The sequence below is a fragment of the Myxocyprinus asiaticus genome, chromosome 13, assembly GCF_019703515.2.
Source record: "Myxocyprinus asiaticus isolate MX2 ecotype Aquarium Trade chromosome 13, UBuf_Myxa_2, whole genome shotgun sequence".
Taxonomy (NCBI): domain Eukaryota; kingdom Metazoa; phylum Chordata; class Actinopteri; order Cypriniformes; family Catostomidae; genus Myxocyprinus; species Myxocyprinus asiaticus.
In genome coordinates this window covers 35,694,932-35,713,668 of record NC_059356.1, presented here as the reverse complement: position 1 = coordinate 35,713,668, position 18,737 = coordinate 35,694,932, and the positions used below count along the sequence as shown (strand labels likewise).

Sequence of the window (18,737 nt, the reverse complement as noted above, 5' to 3'; positions counted from 1 at the left end):
TGCAAATTGTATCTATTATGTAAATATATATATATATATATATATATATATATATATATATATATATATATATATATATATATAAATTTTTTTGTTTTTTTGCACACTAAAGAGAACCAATTTGTCTCTGTCTATAATGTATTCTGTACTTATTTTGGTTTCGAGCATGCATACCCGTCAGCTTTCAAGAGCTCAGTGAGAGTCTGGTCCCCGCAAATGCCAACTTCAGAGAGAGAGAGAGAGAGAGAGAGAGAGAGAGAGAGAGAGAGAGAGAGGGTGTAAAAAATTGCAGCAAAGATCAGATAGCAGACAAGGGTGAGAGAGGAAAAAAGGAGGGAGAGAAAGAGAGAGCAGTATTTTAAACATTCAAAGAGAGATTCATTGGTGAGGTGTCGCGCTGAAAGATTAGGGACTCTCTGGTCATGCTAAGCCCTGAGGGATGACCGCGACATTGCTGAATATTACAGCAACTCCTGATCAACACTAGGGGCCATTAATGGAACATTCTGAGATTGTTAGCAGCCTTTAGATAAGAACCTCCTTCGATTACATGCACGTATGTGTGTGAGTTTCCATCGTTAAAGATGAGGACCTCGTTGGACTGTCAGAATCCCTTTTTTTCTTTAAAGGGGTGATTCTTCTTCGAGAGGAACCCTAAACTCAGAGGAATCATGCTTTAGTGCAACTTCAGATCTAGAGAAAGAACACCTTAGTCTTTCTCACATTTACATGCAAATGTAAAGGCAAGGGAAAGAAAAGGTAAGCAAGATTTGTTTGCTGTTATCTGTGAACTATTCTTTCTGCTTTCATCACTTTGGTCTCACTCACAGAGTACACAGGTATTTTCTGCAACCTGTAGGCGTGTTGCCCTTTTGAAGCCTGTGTTCAGAGCCATACTAGACAGCACCTTTAATGTGCCGTATATGAATAGTCATATGAAGCAGGTGATGCACAGTGGCGTTGCATGTCTTCTACTTTCCAAATCAATGAGGGGGCTGTCAAACCACATACAGTATTCCCACAGTGATGGATGTCCCCTGAACGCTGGAATGTCTGCACATGTTGTGCTCTGTGCCAACTCTTCTCTGAATTTAAAATAATATTTATAGCATTTCAACTCAAATTCAAAGCATTTTGAATAACAAAGCAAGTTTAAATTCAGATTCGGCCAGATGCAATCCAAATCCCAACTCTGGTTGTATAAACACTGCACATTCAACACACAGGTACCTGTTATGAAAAAGAAAAAAAAAAAAAATATGGATTTTACATAACAAAACATATCAAAATAATGACAATTCTTTTGCTTTTTTTCTGGCTAAAAAGTCAAAAGGCGCACCTCTGTGTATCAATTTCAGTGCTGCGCATATGGTTAGGGTGATATGAATCTAAGTTCATAAAGTTTATTAAAAGAGATTGATGCAGCTCTGCAGGGGCCATGGAAAAGTTCGGAGGGAGGAGTAATGTGGAGCAATTCCTGAAGTCTGTCAACTGCCTGTCAAAATATTCACAATCTGTGACCACTTGAATTTCTCATCATATTTTCCATTTTGAGGCTGGAAGAGCTGTTAGAATATGTTACTCTTGTAAAACAATTAAAATGACAGCTGTTCCTTTTAATTTCCATTGTTTAAGAAAACAAACTTAGGAAAAGGAAACACAATGTTCTGTTCAGCTGAGGTTTCCGTCAGCCACCACACCGCGGCCACCACAGGATAATGTTTTTGCGTCAGACGTCCATAACCGAAATTATCTTCTGTATATCAGACACTGTTTCATAGTGTTCGTTCTCAGTGCAAGAATTCTATGTTTCTATATTTCATTTGAATATAGTCTTAAAATCTTACAATCATATTTTTTATCTTATCCGTAAATGTGTTTTCCCCTAGAATTCTGTGTCTACCTCAGTATATAACATTATCATAAATTTATGGGAAAAAAATCTGTCTATACCTAAGGCAGCTGTTCAAGTGTTAGTTCACCAAAAAATGAAAATTCTCTCATGATTTAATTACGTTTAAGCTGTCCCAGATGTGTATGACTTTCCTTCTTCAGCAGAACCGAAATGAAGATTTTTATAAGTCCATTTCAGCTCAATTTGTGCATGCAATGCAAGTAAACGGGTGCCATCAGGCTGCTGGCTGTTTGACGGTCCAAAAGTCACATTTAGGCAGCATACAAGTAATCTACACAACTCTAGTCGATCAATGAATGTTTTCTGAAGCAAATCGATAAGTTTGTGTAAGAAAGAAATTGATAATCAAAACGTTTTTAACTTCAAATCATTGCTTTTGGCCAGTGATGGAATGCTGTTTGAAATGACCTAACTCTCACGTGACGTTCGTTCCTCTTTTGTGTACAAAGCGCACGCTTCCAATGTCACACGCAGGACCACATTAAGGTGGCCCTGGGGCTTATCGTTTCGCTGGGCCCCTGGATTTTAGCCATTGTGCACCATCTCTGTGTTTACATCAGCATCTCCCCCAGAACACTTTTACATATGCGCCCTCCCGAGAATGTAAACGGGAAAATACCGCGACTGCCCCCACCCCCATCCCTCCCGGGAGTTCGGGGCCCCCCTGCTGCCATGGGCCCTAAGCCCAGGTAAGCCCGTGCATTAATGCAGCCCTGGTCACGCGACAGTAACGTAATGCGTCGACTGCTGGCAGGAAGCGATTTTTAAAAGTTAATGAAGTTTTAATTATCGATTTATTTTTTACACAAACATATCGATTCAGTTCAAAAGATATTAACTGATCGACTGGAGTTGTGTGGATTTCTTGTATGCTGCCTAAATATGCCTTTTGGACCGTCAAACAACCAGCATTCTGATGACACCCGTTTACTTGCATTGTATGGACAAAGAGAGCTGAAATCTGCTTATAAAAATCTTCATTTATGTTCTGCTGAAGAAGGACAGACATACACATCTGGGATGGCTTAGAGGTAAGTAAATCATGAGAGATTTTCATTTTTGCTTGAACTGACCCTTTAAAGAGATTCATTACATAGCTACAAACATTGATCAAATAGGCTCAGGTCTTATGGACATTTCTTGGTGAAAATTAAGTTAATTTAAAGTTCAGAGCAGAAATAATCTCTGGATGTCCCAACCCGGATAACTTTCTTCCATGGAACACAAAAGGAGATGTTAGGTAGAATGACTGCCTCAGTCCCCATTCATTTACATTGTATGGAAAAACGATGCAATAAAAGTGAACGGTGGCTGAGTCTAACATCCTAATATCTCCTAGTAAATAATGACAGAATTTTCGCGTTTTTGAGTGAACTATCCCTTTGATAGTTTAGAATAATGAAATTCATCTATAGAATCTAATATAGAATCTATGACTGTGTTGTGGCTCTCACTCAAAATAAAGACAGAAAAACTGAGCAAGAAATATAGTAGGAATGTTAATGACAAAGTGTGTTTATTACTTGTAATCTTTAGCTATCACAGAACCACCATTTAGTTTATCTTTACAAATCTTAGTACCAGTATCAAGCCACTCAGGAGTCAGATGATGAGTTGACATTTAGTTTGGAATTAGTTGGCATCACATCAAAAAGTAGTAAAGATGCCAACCCCAGTTTCTCTGTAATTGGAAATCTACTTCCCATTCTCACTACTGTTGGTCTCTATCTTCTCTTTCTTCACTTTTGCTTGAGTGATTGGCCACCTGGATGATGACTAAATTACCACTGCACGAAGCCGACAGTCACCCCCTCAAACAAACACACACACCTACACACACACACACGCAAAATTTCTACCAGACAGGTTTCCATGGAAACCTCTACGTTCCTCCAGTTTTTCATGTGATTTTTTATTTTATTTTTGAGGATGTTAAGAACTATGCAGTATTGAGATCGCGTTTGCATGAAGGAAATTATGTTTTTCTCATTATCACTCATCTAATCTGAGGCTTCTTAGCTATTCACACTCACCAGTATAGCAGCACCTGACACTACCAGCCCCCAGTGTGTGTGTGCATGTTGATTCTGTGTGTTTTGATGGCTCTCTGTCAGTACAGTATGTCTTGGAGCGCAGATTCTAGCAAGTGTGTGTGTGCAGTAGTCTCTAGACAAGCATCTATTATTAGAAAGATAGATCACTTGACTCAGGCAGTGGCTAGACGCCTATATCTGGACCCCGCCGGCAGTTCCCAGTTCAGAGCTCTCTGTCAGAAAACAGCACTGAGAAAAATCTAATGATGATAATGGTGATGATACCGATAACCATAATGACTGTGATGTGTTTCCTCTGAATCTATGAGCTCTGCGTACTTCAGCACCTTACCGAGCAAAGATGCTGAGTTTCGCAGGAAAAGTGTGAAATTACTTTAATTAGCTACATCTGCTGTGAACAAGCACACACAGTCAGATGACAGATGTGCACATCTACTTTCTCCAGAGTAGCACTTTTACACACTCTCTCACAAAGAAAGCGGAGTAACACACTTGTTAGCGGCAAATAGGTTTCATACAATTTTTTTGGGACACCAGTTTGGCCTTTTCCTTCCAAGAGCCAAGAGTCAATTTCACTATATAATACAATACATAATATTTCAGTTTGTTTCTCAACAAAGCTTATCGTCTGCTCTCATAACAATCATGAGTCTCATGGAATAATTAATTAGACTTCTGAATTATACTTTTGCGTCCTTTTGAAGCTTGAAGAGGTGGTCACCATAAACTGCCATTGTGAAAAACTGTTGTATTCAGTGATGTCACACAATGTCTCCCTTTGTGTTAAGAAAAAGAAAGTCAAATGGGGTTATAACAACACAGGGGTGAGTAAACAATGACTGACTGAATTTTCATTTTGGGGTGAACTATCCCTTTAGGCAAGTCCCCATACACATTCATTATATGAAAAAAAAAAAAGAAAAAAGAAAAAATGCAGTGAAAGTGATTGGTGACTGAAGATTAACATACTTATCTCCATTGTGTTCCACAGAGGAAAGTAAGACTTACGGGGTTGGAACGTCAGCAGGGTGAGGAAATGTTGGCAGAATTTTTATTTTTGGGTAAACAACTTTATTGTCATATAGAGATATAGCTATATGTCATGTGTCATATAGCATATAGAGTAATTGTACTACTGAAGTAGACCTTTCACTTGTATTTAAAGGAACACTCCGGATTCAATAAAGTTTAGCTCAATAGACAGCATTTGTGGCATAATGTTGATTACCACTTGTCCCTCCTTTTGTATATATACACTGGCAGCCAAAAGTTTGGAATAATGTACAGATTTTGCTCTTATGGAAAGAAATTGGTACTTTTATTCACCAAAGTGGCATTCAACTGATAACAATGTATAGTCAGGACATTAATAACGTGAAAAATTACTATTACAATTTGAAAAAAATGTTCAGAACTTCTTAAACTTCTTCAAAACGTTCTCATCAAAAAATCCTCCACGTGCAGCAATGAGAGCTTTGCAGATCCTTGGCATTCTAGCTGTCAGTTTGTCCAGATACTCAAGTGACATTTCACCCCACGCTTTCTGTAGCACTTGCCATAGATGTGGCTGTCTTGTCAGACACTTCTCACGCACCTTACAGTCTAGCTGATCCCACAAAAGCTCAATGGGGTTAAGATCCATAACACTCTTTTCCAATTATCTGTTGTCTAATGTCTGTGTTTCTTTGCACTCTCTAACCTTTTCTTTTTGTTTTTCTGTTTCTAAAGTGGCTTTTTTTTTTTTTTTTTTGCAATTCTTCCCATAAGGCCTGCACCCCTGGGTCTTCTCTTTACTGTTGTACATGAAACTGGTGTTGAGCGGGTAGAATTCAATGAAGTTGTCAGCTAAGGACATGTGAGACATCTATTTCTCAAACTAGAGACTCTGATGTACTTATCCTCTTGTTTAGTTGTACATCTGGGCCTTCCGCATCTCTTTCTGTCTTTGTTAGAGCCAGTTGTCCTTTGTCTTTGAAGACTGTAGTGTACACCTTTGTATGAAATCTGATGAGTTTCTAGAGAAAGTTTATTTTTTTGAATTTTTGACCTAATATCGACCTTAAGACATGCCAGTATATTTCATATTGGGGCAACTCAAAAACAAACACAAAGACAACGTTAAGCTTCATTTAACGAACCAAATAGCTTTCAACTGTGTTTGATGTAATGGCAAGTGATTTTCTAGTACCAAATTAGCAATTTAGCATGATTACTCAAGGATAAGGTGTTGGAGTGATGGCTGCTGGAAATGGGACCTGTCTAAATTTGATCTAAAATGACTTTTTTTCAGGGGCCTGGTTAGCTCAGTGGTAAAAGATGCTGGCTACCACCCCTGGAGTTCACTAGTTCAAATCCCAGGGCGTGCTGAGTGACTCCAGCCAGATCTCCTAAGCAACCAAATTGGGCCAGTTGCTAGGGAGGGTAGAGTCACATGGGGTAACCTCCTCATGGTCGCTATAATGTGGTTCGTTCTCGGTGGGGCGTGTGGTGAGTTGGGCGCGGATGCCATGGTGGGTGGCGTGAAGCCTCCACACGCACTATGTCTCTGTGACAACGCACTCAACAAGCCACATGATAAGATGCATGGATTGATGGTCTCAGACGCGGCGGCAACTGGGATTCATCCTCCACCACCCAGATTGAGGCAAATCACTACGTGACCACAAGGACTTAAAAGCACACTGGGAATTGGGTATTCCAAATTGGGTGAAAAAAGAAAAATGACTTTTTTCAAATAGTGATGGTACTGTTTTTTTACATCAGTAATGTCCTGACTATATTTTGTGATCAGTTGAATGCCACTTTGGTGAATTAAAGTACCAATTTCCTTCAGAAACAGCTAAATCTGTACATAATTCCAAACTTTTGGCCGCCAGTGTATAAATAAAAACATCTGATTTAAAACATTAAGGCGCTTAAGTGAATGGGGCCAATTCGTAAATGTAAAAAAACTCACTGTTTCAAAAGTATAGACGTAAACAATACACATGTTAACATGAATTTAGTGTGATAAAATTGCTAACATTTTATGTGTAAAGTTAAATCCAATTTTGCAACTTTGTTGCCATGACAACAGAATGCTGTAAATCCTAACACGGCCATAAAAATGATTTCAATATCTTTACAGCGCCACTACCGAGTAGCGGGAATGGGTTATATCTGTTCTCTCATTGGTTGTTGTGCTTGCACTCTGTTGTATGTGTGCGTGACACACTCCCTCACTCTGTTCTCAGTAAACTTGTCACCTACAACAAGCTCGTGTCTTGGCTCCTTATTACCTTTCCTGCCATGGTGGCAGTGGTGGGATCGACACTTAAGCCCACTTATATAACTTAGTTGCATAATACTGATCCTCGCGACAGCACAAAATTCCCGCTGGAGCTGACATAGTGCTTTGACAGCACGTAGCATCGGACGGATATAGCAATGGTGGCTACTCACTGTGCACGGAAACAGTGGTGCCTCTTTAAAACGGAGAGTATCAATAGTTTTGAAAACTGGAAGCAAAACTTGTACACATTGTCATTAGATGAGTAATTCAACCCATATCTTGCCGAGGGCATAACTTGTCTGAAAAGAATGAGAGCTCAGCCCATGAGAGAATTTTGCGATGATGACGACACTGTGCCTGAGGCCAGATGTCTCAGTGCTATGCAGAAATTTAACTCCCTGTATCTGATGCTGGGACAAATTGCAAACTATTGTTCAATCATTTTAAGAAATACATTAGTCAAAAATTCAATGTCTTTGGAAAGTATATTCAGTTCATTGACTTTTCTGATATTCATTTGGAGGGTGATGAGCATCCAGAGGACTTATACCAACGTCTTAGGCCTTTGTTGAGGATTCGTAGTTCACGTACCAACGGCTTCAGCCACCATGGTGAAGTGATGACAGAGAATTAGATTATTATAAATTAGAGAATATGGTGGTTCTCACATGGTTAAAACTGATTAACCCCGGCTTGCCCAGGCTGGTTAAACAACATTATGGCACAGAGCTGTGGCTTCGCACTCTAGCCTCCATCAAGCCTGAAATATCACAGGCTCTGAGCTCCCTTTTAGATGAGATCCGCTCGTCTGATGATGCAAAAATTCTTTGTACAGCTATGATTATGGAGCCCCATCAGTCCTCTCAGGGTGGTAAGAATAGTTTCAGTGCCACTCATGGAAAACCCCGTTGCATCAAGGTCTGTTCTCTGTGTAAGCAGGCTGGCCGTTCAGATGTAAGTTATTTTCTGAGTGAGTGCAGTTATCTCCCAGAAAGTGATCGGCATTACATTTTAAAGGCTAGACAAATAGTGGATATATTGGAAAGAGAGTCAGATGGAGATGATGGGCAAGATGATCAACGGCCGTGCAACAATACTACCGAAGCAGCTCCCCAGGATGCTATAGCATACAGGGTTCAGACACGTCACCCCCATGTTTCGATGTTTTTTATGGGCATCATGTTGTACACATCACTATTGACAGTGGGGCGACAAGTAATATGATCCGACACAGCATTGTGAAGCGTCTTGGGTCCCAGATCGTGTCTAGTGCTCAGTTGGTCCACCAGGCTGATTGCTCCTCTCCGCTTCAAGTGGTTGGTGAAACTCAGATCTCCTTCACTCTGGGCAATAAGGTGTTCAGCTTTGAGGGTGTCATCGTGGAGGACCTTGATGTTGACGTACTCTCTGGCACGGCCTTTATGGAAGCTAATGATGTCGCTGTTCGCCCCGCCAGGCATGACGTGATCCACAGAGATGGCACAACGTACAAGTATGGCAGCTCAGCTGCTGCGATGCACTGCACAGCTGCACGACACACTGTGTGCTTTGTGCTCCAACTCCCTCAAAAGTAATCTGGCCTGGGGGGTTCCTTGAAGTGGAGCTCCCTGTTAACATGCTGTCTGGTGCAGATTATGCCATTGAGCCTCGCTCTGAATCGTCAAGCATGTGTAATTGTAAGTCATCACAAGTGTGGTCTCAACCAAGGATCATCTCTAGTGTAATGGGTAAAATACACATTCCTAACTTGTCTACCAAACCTCTCAAGCTAAAGTGTCAAGAGCACTTCTGTCAGGTTACTCCTGTTTTCGAAGCCTCAGATAGAGCACTCAAAGGAGTTCATATGTTCACTCATTACCGGTACATGCTGAACCCGAACACTTTCTCCCTTCGGACATAGTGACTCAGTTTTGCTCTCTGCTGAGGGAGTATGAAAGTGTCTTTGACCCTCGCTTAAAGGTTACAATGGTGCCGCTCATCTCTTCAAATCCAAAGTCAATATAGGGTCTGTGGAACCCCCGCAGCGCAAAGGCCGTCTCCCTCTTTATGCAAGAGGCAGACTTGTGGAACTCCAAACCAAGTTTGATCAGTTGGAGTAGCTTGGTGCATTTAAATGCCCAGAAGAGGTGGATGTTGTAGTAGAGTACCTTAACCCGTCCTTCTTGGTAAAAAAGCCCAAAGGAGGGTCACACTTGGTCACTCCATTTTCCTCATTACTGACATTGACTCTACATTACGTCTCATTGCACAGTGGAAACATATTATTGTCACTGACCTGACTAGTGCATTCTATCAGATACCCCTTGGGCATGAGTCTATGAAGTATTTGAGTTGTGACCCCCGTCAAAGGGGTGCAGGTTTACACAAGATCTGCCATGGGCATGCCGGGTTCAGAAACGGCTCTCGAAGAGTTCATGTGCCATGTCTTAGGTCAACTTCTGCAGGAAGGCCTGGCTTGAAGCTGATCACTACTGTGGGGGCAATACACCACATGTACTATTACACAACTGGAAGAAAGTCCTCCAGGCTCTGTATAAGTGTGACCTTCATCTATCTGCTCCAGAAAGGATCATCAACCCTAAATCAACATCCATTCTAGGCTGGATTTGGTGTGCTGGCACTATCACAGCCAGTCCCCATCGTATCAACACCTCTTGTCCTTCCCCAGACACGGTCCACTTCGATCTTTCATTGGGGCATACAAGGTTCTATCACGGATGATCCCACAGTGTTCAAAACACATTGCCCCATTGGAGGACATCACTGCTGGGTGTCAAACTCAGGAAGCCATTATGTGGAGTCATTTCAGAGTGCACAATGTGCTCTCTCATCTGCACGTCATCACTCTTCCGAGCAATCAACCGTGGCTTGTGACAGATGGCGCAGTCAGGCAGTCAGGTATTGGTACAACCCTTTATGTGACACAAAGTGATAATTTGCATCTTGCTGGTTTCTTTAGCGCCAATTTGCGAGGCTCACAGACAATGCGGTTGCCGTGTGAGGTGGAGGCCATTTCTATTGCCGCAGCCCACTAAGCACTTTAGCCCATACATCATCCAGTCGATAAAAATGCTTGTGTGCTTACTGACAGTAAGCCATGTGTACAGGCGTAAGAAAAGCTGTGCCATGGGGAGTTCTCGGCAAGCCCCCGCGTTGCGACCTTCCTATCTATGGTTAGCCGATACCAGGCCTCTGTCAGACATGTTTCTGGTTCTGCTATTCTTCCTTCTGACTTTGCCAGTCGCAATGCTCCTCCATGCCAGGATGATAGCTGTCCCATTTGTTCCATCTCATGTACTGCTGACTCTGTCGTTCGCTTTACCTCTACGCACGAGGTGTTGGATGGATCTGTGCGTCTGCCCTTTACAAGCCGTCCTGCTTGGTTGGCCATACAGTCGGAGTGCCCTGATCTTCGTCGCACTCATGCCCACCTCAGTCAGGGCACAAGACCTTCAAAGAAACTGACCAATGTAAAAGACATTAAAAAGTACCTTAATGTAGCAACCATTGTGGCTGACGGCCTACTTGTTGTTAAGTGTAGTGTACCACTTTCTCCATCTCAGGAGTGCATAGTAGTGCAGCGTCAGGTATTAGATGGCTTCTTAAATGCTCTCCACATCCAGCTAGGTGGCCCCAGTGGCCACCAGCTTAAGATGGTTGTTAAACGTTATCTCTGTGCCCTGGATTTGGACAAGGCTGTGGAGTGTGTTGTTAATAGCTGCCACCCCTGTGCCACGCTGCGTCATGCACCGAGTGCAAGGATTGAGCAGTCCAATCCCCCCCCCCCCCACCGGAGCTTGTGGGGCTGTCTTTTGCCGCTGATGTCCTTAAGCGTGGCAGTCAATTTATACTTATTCTCTGTGTGACAGTGACATCATTCACCTCAACCCTACTTCTTATGGATGAGTGGCATGAGACCTTGCAGGATGCCTTGATACAGTTCTGCATTCAGATGCGCCCCATGGATGGCCCTCTGGCAGTCATTCACTATGACAAAATCTTCAGTATGATTGACCAGCTCTGAAGTCGGAGGTGGGCATTCAATACCGCCAGAAAGAACCTAATTGGTTTAAAACGGAGCAGGAACTGAAGCAGTGTCAAGAAATGACAGGTAATTGGGTGGACTCGTGGATCAGTGCGTACAGTCATCCGAAATGAAATATGGCTTGAACGCGCACTATACTTTGTACAGCATTTCATATCTGCGTGAACGCAACCACTGAAGCACACCCGTGAAGCGGGCTTGATGAAGTTAGATGAGGGAGCATTTCAATATAAACAACGGATCCATTCACTCCAAACACCGCACAACATTATGACAGACCAGTACTCTCAAAAATCCCTTTTCTGCCCTTCCAGCTAGACAAAAACGGTAATGCAGTAAACAAATTCTTCATATTTCATCTTCTTATTCTGACTAAATCCCATTTTGGGGTGTGTATAACATATGTGTGCATCATACTGTAATTCGTTTGTCAAATGTGAGGATATCTCGTTTACTTGCAACTATCTGCCTAAAAACAGATAGCTGCAAGTTTTTTATTAACCATTAGATACAATGGCATATTTCTGCAGGTTTTTAAACATAATCATATTTTGGAGTCAATGAAATTAATAGTCCTCTCAGTTTTTTAATTTGCAGAAATGTGCTTCGTAGCTTTTATTTCCTTTCATAATGGAATGCATTCAGCCTTAATTCATCGCCTCTTAAGAAAAGAAGCAAAAGCACAATTAAAGTTTTTGATATCACAACAGGAAAACAGTTTTAATGTCAAATAAAAGTAGGCTAAATGCATTAACTACGCAAAAACCTTTTACAGCATTGTTTAATTAAATAATCCTATTAGATTTGGCAGTCTCAATAAAGAACAATGTGTAGCCTAGGTCTATGATAAGAAATATTTTTAAAATTTTCTTTGTCACAAAACAAAACAATATCCTACTCGATAGTATTACGTCATGCCATTGTATCTTCATCTCTCCAAAACTGCACAGAACTACCGTATTCAATGTGAGATGCGCTGTTTGTAAAGAGACAGTAACCATGTTTTAAGATACGCTTACATTTTGTCATTTTGCAGACATTTTATCCAAAGTGACTCACAAATGAGAGAGACAACATACATAAAAATGATCTTGAAATCAATTATGTGCATTGTGCAAGTATAGGACACTTGATGATTTTAATTTGAATGTCTTGCAGTATGCTATTAATATGTAATTTTAAAATAATAGTTTGATATATGCAACATTTACTTTTGGCCCACTGTCCTCAATCAAGTTTGATGTTTGGCCCTTCACAGGAAAATTTTGGGCACCTCTGGTCTCGATCCTTTGGGTGGTGCTGTCTCTCCTCTCAGTCTGGCGCCACAGCTGCATTGAACTCTCGTCTCCGCTCACGTGGTTTGTCAGCCAGGGAAATGTGGACCCAACGGGATCAGTTTTCCAATGCCCAAATACCCTTGGGTGATGACACTCTTATCACAGTTCAGCACCAGCAGCACCTTACCAATCACTTATATAGTGAGCATTCCAAAGCCCCCTTTGCACGGACACATCATACCCCTGTACTTCACGTGAGTGACATGGTCTATCTTCACTCTGACAAAAGCAAGTCACGGGCACGGCATCGAGATCTTGTCATCTCTGTGGAGTTTGTTGCATCCCAGCTACGTAGCTCATCTTATCATGCGAGACAGTCTGATTGCTTCAGGGTTCCTTCTGAAGTCTCGGACGACTTCTCACTGGGGGTGTGTCCCTTTGACGTCTCATCCGACGGTGACCTGCCCCCAGGGAAAAGCCCCCCACCTTTGCCACTTGATATCCCCTCTGCTATATCAGAATCTGTCTTGACACACCAATGTCAGGCTCCCCCCCGCCTACCCAATCAGGTTGACATGCCGCCTGATGGGGAGCTCTCCACTGGCCCCTCCCCCACACAGCATGGACCCCGTACGCTTGCTACGGAAACTTGCTACGGAAGATTTTAGTAGCCCATGCCGGTCGTCACATTCCCGACGCCAACCTGTTCACCTCATGGACTATGTTCTTGACCCTTAAGAGGCCTTACTGTGTTCATGTTTGTGTTACTTATAATGTTATGCTTAATTCAGTTCCTTAAAAAAAAGAAAAAGAAAAAAAAGATAAAGGTTGCGCCAGTACCGAGTAGCGGCACTGGGTTATATCTGTTCTCTCATTGGTCGTTGTGCTCACACTCTGTTGTATGTGTGCATGCGTGACACACTCCCTCGCTCTGTTCTCAGTAAACTTGCCACCTACTACTAGCTTGTGTCTCAGCTCCTATTACCTTTCCTGGTGCAGCTCAAATAATACATACGTTTTAACATAAGAATTAATGCAAGAGCTTTTAAAAAAATGATAAGCCTTTAGACCCTCCAAAAACTGGCCTACACCAAGTGCCTCACTGTAATCTTGATTTTTGCCTTTTTTAAAGAAAAGGAAGGACGAGTCGAAATAAGAAATTAAAATTAAACCTCTTACTTTCACTTCAAATTCTTTGAATATGTTCCTTTGGCTTAATCAAAACCCAGCAGACAGATATTATTGAAGCTGTACACATAATAATTTAACATTGTTAAAGGGTTAGTTCATCCAAAATGAAAATTTTCACATCATTTACTCACCCTCTTGCCATCCCAGATGTGTATGACTTTCTTCTGCAGAACACAAACTAGGATTTTAGAAGAATATCTCAGCTCTGTAGGTCCTCACAATGCAAGTGAATTGTGGCAAGACTTTTATAGCTCAAAAAGGAAGATAAAGGCAGAATTAAAGTAATCCATCAGACTCCAGTGGGTTATTTAATGTCATCTGAAGCGATCCAGTTGGTTTTTGGCTGAGAACAGACCAAAATGTTATTCTTTTCATTCCTTTTTCACTGTACATCTTGTCATTGCAATCTGTAGGTACGATCATGATTTCAAGCTCGATTACACTTCCTATAGCACCTCTGTGCATACGTCCAGTACTAGAAAGTGTAATCGAGATTGAAATCATGATCGTACCTACAGATTGCAATGACAAGATGTACAGTGAAAAAGGACTTACATTTTGGTCTGTTCTCACCCAAAACTGACTGGATCACTTCAGAAAACATTGATTAAACCACTGGAGTCTTAAGAATTATTTTAATGTTGCCTTTATCTGCTTTTTGGAGCTTCAAAGTTCTGGCCACCATTCACTTGCATTGAAATGACTTACAGAGCTGAGATATTCTTTTAAAAATCTTTGTTTGTATTCTACATAAGAAAGTAAGTCATACACATCTGGGATGGCATTATGGGAGTAAATGATGAGATAATTTTCATTTTTAGATGAACTATTCCTTTAATGAAGGGCTTTTGACAATATTTTTTCATAAACAGTTCTAAAAAGATTTGGAAAAGTCATGGAATTATTATTATTATTATTATTAGCCTGATGCAGAAATGTTAAGCGTATTTTTGAGCTATTAAAATTGAACCTGAGTGTTAAATCTTCATAGCTTTCAAATTTTCAAATAGTGAACTGAAGTTAATTACCCCCTCATTTAATTACACCCTCATATCGTTCCAAACCTGTATCACTTTATTTCTTTCTATTTCACCTATCATTTCTATTGTGTTCCTTGGAAGAATGTAAGTCTGTTTTATAATGACATGAGGGTAAATGATGACAGAATTCTCAGAATTGTTTGAGCAAACTATCCCATCAAGCAGTATTTTATCATTAACTATGTGTGAAACTACAGGACTGATCTAATCTTTTTCTTTATCTTCAGGCATCCTGAAGACAGATTGATCCAGATCTTCTGTGGTCCTCTCTCCCACTTACTCATTGGTTCTGGTTGGCCAGAGTGGCATGAGTGTGGGCAGGCCCCACCGTTACAGCATCGTTTCATCGTCAGAGGAGGACGTGTACCGCCAAGGCAACATGCCCACCCTCGGCAATGGCTTTGGCAATGGTAAGGTCCAGACACGCAGGAAAGTACGGAACCGCTTCGTAAACAAGACGGGCCAGTGCAATGTCAGTTTTGCACATATGGACGAACAATCCCAGCGTTACCTCGCAGACATTTTTACCACATGTGTGGACATTCGCTGGCGCTGGATGTTTGTCCTTTTCTCACTTGCATTTGTTCTTTCCTGGCTTGGGTTTGGTTTTGCCTTCTGGCTCATTGCTCTTGTTCATGGTGACTTAGACCGACCCTCTGGAGATGATTTCACACCATGCGTCATGCAGGTCAACAGCTTTGTAGCTGCATTTTTGTTCTCGGTTGAGACGCAGACCACGATTGGCTACGGGTTCCGCTGTGTGACTGAGGAGTGTCCATTAGCTGTGTTCATGGTTGTCTTCCAGTCCATCGTGGGCTGCATCATTGACTCTTTTATGATTGGCGCCATCATGGCCAAAATGGCGCGACCCAAAAAACGGGCAGAGACAATACTGTTTTCTCACAATGCTGTCATTGCGATGCGCGATGGGAAGTTAAGCCTAATGTGGAGAGTTGGGAACTTGAGGAAAAGTCATATTGTTGAGGCTCACGTGCGGGCACAACTTATTAAGCCCCGAATAACAGAAGAAGGCGAGTACATCCCACTCGATCAGATTGATATCAATGTGGGCTACGACCAAGGTCTCGACCGCATCTTCCTTGTTGCTCCCCTTACTGTCCTCCATGAGATAAATGAGGAGAGTCCACTGTTTGGAATCAGCAAGCAAGACCTGGAAACAGCTGATTTTGAGATTGTGGTCATCCTAGAAGGGATGGTTGAGGCAACTGCGATGACGGCTCAGGTGCGCAGCTCCTTCCTGGCCAGTGAAATCTTATGGGGCCATCGTTTTGAACCAGTGGTGTTTGAGGAACGGAACCAGTACAAGGTGGACTACTCGCACTTCCATAAGACCTACGAGGTGCCCTCAACGCCGCGCTGCAGCGCCAAAGATATGGAGGAGAGCAAGTCCCTAGAGTCTGGCGCCAACTTCTGTTATGAGAATGAGTTGGCCTTCATCAGCAGGGATGAAGAGGAGCAAGATGAGCATGGTGAGAGAGCGACTGAGCTAGAGACCCTATCCGCCAATCTGAACTTTGATCAGAGGTCATATCACAAAGAATCAGAAATTTGAATATGATCGTCACCTTGGGAACTTTGCTTTATTGTAGACTCAGCCTATTTTTCTAGTGTTGGATGTAATGGATAGATAAAGAGCAACGCAAGTGCCAAATATGAAACCCTGGCCCACTGTTCTAGAGCTATGTCGTAGATGAGGGCAGGTCAAGAAAAGTAAGTGCGTTTTGTAGTTTGTCGGAAATGCGAGGCCTTCTTGTAGGAAAACTTGAAATCTAAAATATCTGTTGCATACTGTAGTTTGAAGTGATAGCTTTAAGTAGAATCATTATGCAATACTAAGCTAGCCTGGGTGCCATACTGACAAAATCTCTTTCTTGTAAACACAATTTGCACAAGCTAGGTTGCTAACCACTACTGTGTTTGAATATTGAGTATAAAATGATACCATAATATATAACAAGTTATTTGGTGTGATCTTCAGCAATAAAGTGACTTTCATCCATGTTTTCCATATTCAAACTGTCTGGCTTACTTTAGAGATGATCACAAATACTGCGTTGCTGTTTTTATTTTCATCACATCACATCAGAGCAAAGCAAATGTTTGAGACTTTTATTTTTTAGCATGTAATAAATTATTACTTAAAAGGTGTGTGAAAGACAATTAACACTAATTACTGCTGACAATGAGCAAGATGGCTCCCAGGCTAGCAAATAGTGAAGACACAAAAAGTATTTATTCAGTGTTAGAAAATGAGTAGACAAATATATAAAGAGAGTATGTGAGTGATTAGGTGATTGAGTGAAAAAGAACGCATGGTTATAGGATAAGCTTAAACTTTGAGGATGATGACAGCCTTCATGCTCAGGACCCCCCACCCCCCCACGATGGCCTGAGAACAACAACATTATAATACTTTAATATAAAGTATAATGTTGCTTAAAAGGTAAAGTGTTAGATTTTTTTTAATGTTAAAATATTTGGCCAACTGTAGGTAGATTCCCACTTAAAAGTGACTCTGTGGCACTATCATAACATTGCTCTGATTGTTTGAGCATCCCGACTAGCCCGAGTTTGGGGTGGGACTATCTGTTTGTCCTTTTCTTGACAACAGGGACATTTTTTGTTGTTTGGTGATGCTTGTGGTGCAGAAATTACTTTACCTTTAATGACATATGCTGTAAAGCCAATGAGTGCTAATCTTTTAAGTGTTTTAGCCACTCAAATAAACTCCAAAACAAAACATTTTTTAAAATGACATTTTACTAAAGTAACAGTTGCATTATGCTAGTGTGCTTGTTTTATAAGGTATGCCCTTCAGTGTAATCTTTATCTATTGGCATTTCTTTTCTCAGTGTCAAAAGAGCTGCCCAAATGTTGAAAGGAAATTAGCAATATAAAATATTAAAAAGTGGAAGTGTAGGATTGGAGAGATTCAGTTGTAAAGCCATGTTTCACATTAACTACATTTTAAAGGGTTAGTTCACCCAAAAAGTAATAATTTACCCTCTTATCGCAAAATTGTGTGACTTCCGTGGAATACAAAAGGAGATGTTAGGCAGAATGTTAGCCTCAGTCACCATTCACTTTCATTGTATGGAAAAAGATGCAATGAAAGTGAATGGTGACTGAAGCTAACATTCTGCCAAACATCTTCTTTTGTGTCCCACTGAAAAAGGAAAGTCATACAGGTTTGGAACAACATGAGGGTGAGTTTTCATTTTTGGGTGAACTATCCCATTAAGCATTTAGTGCAATACAACAAGAATAATGTATAGTCAGCTGGTCATTATTGCAAAATAAACCCCAATAGGGTGATCAGGCCCCCGACTTGACTAATCAGAAGTATTCCAGAGAGCCATGTAATATGTCGCTTTAACTATTCAGATTTCCACTCTCACAAAACAAACCTAAAAACTTATACAAAAGAATTTCAACAAGCATCTAACAACAGCCCAATACTACCTACCCACACTAGAATTCTATACAATGATAATTAATTATCGTTACAATCCTTTAAATATCTCCCTCCTTTTCAACATTAGAGTATAAAGCAAAAGGGAGAGGTGAGAAAGAAAGCCAGAAACAAAAAAGGAACAAAGAGGAGAGTGTTCACCCACTCACCTCATCCATCACTTTGCTCTGTGGGGGAAAAATAAGAGTGCCTGATTAAATAAAGAAGGCATTATATGAGATAATTTAAGTAAATTAAACGTTTCATCCAGGTAGATGATAGCCAAAGTCTCTCTCAGGGAAGAGAGGGAAAAAGAGACACTCCTCTTACAATTATCCACTCTCCAAAAATACTACACTACCACGTCATGATACATCATACAACACACAGCAGCACAGTTTATAGCTTTTTTTTTTATTGCTGTCTGATCATATAAGGTTAAAGGTCTCATTATTCATGCTATTAGCAATAT

The 18,737-nt window shown here is 41.1% G+C and overlaps 1 protein-coding gene across 1 annotated transcript; it reads left to right on the top strand.

Annotated features, from left to right (window-relative positions):
- The first annotated feature begins 403 nt into the window (after positions 1-403).
- LOC127450550 (ATP-sensitive inward rectifier potassium channel 12-like) lies at positions 404-17,802 on the top strand. Its single transcript, XM_051714771.1, has 2 exons — positions 404-759; positions 15,021-17,802. Exon 2 carries the CDS (start codon positions 15,101-15,103, stop codon positions 16,364-16,366), a length of 1,266 nt encoding a protein of 421 aa, XP_051570731.1. The 5' UTR covers positions 404-759; positions 15,021-15,100; the 3' UTR covers positions 16,367-17,802.
- The last annotated feature ends 935 nt before the right edge of the window (positions 17,803-18,737 follow it).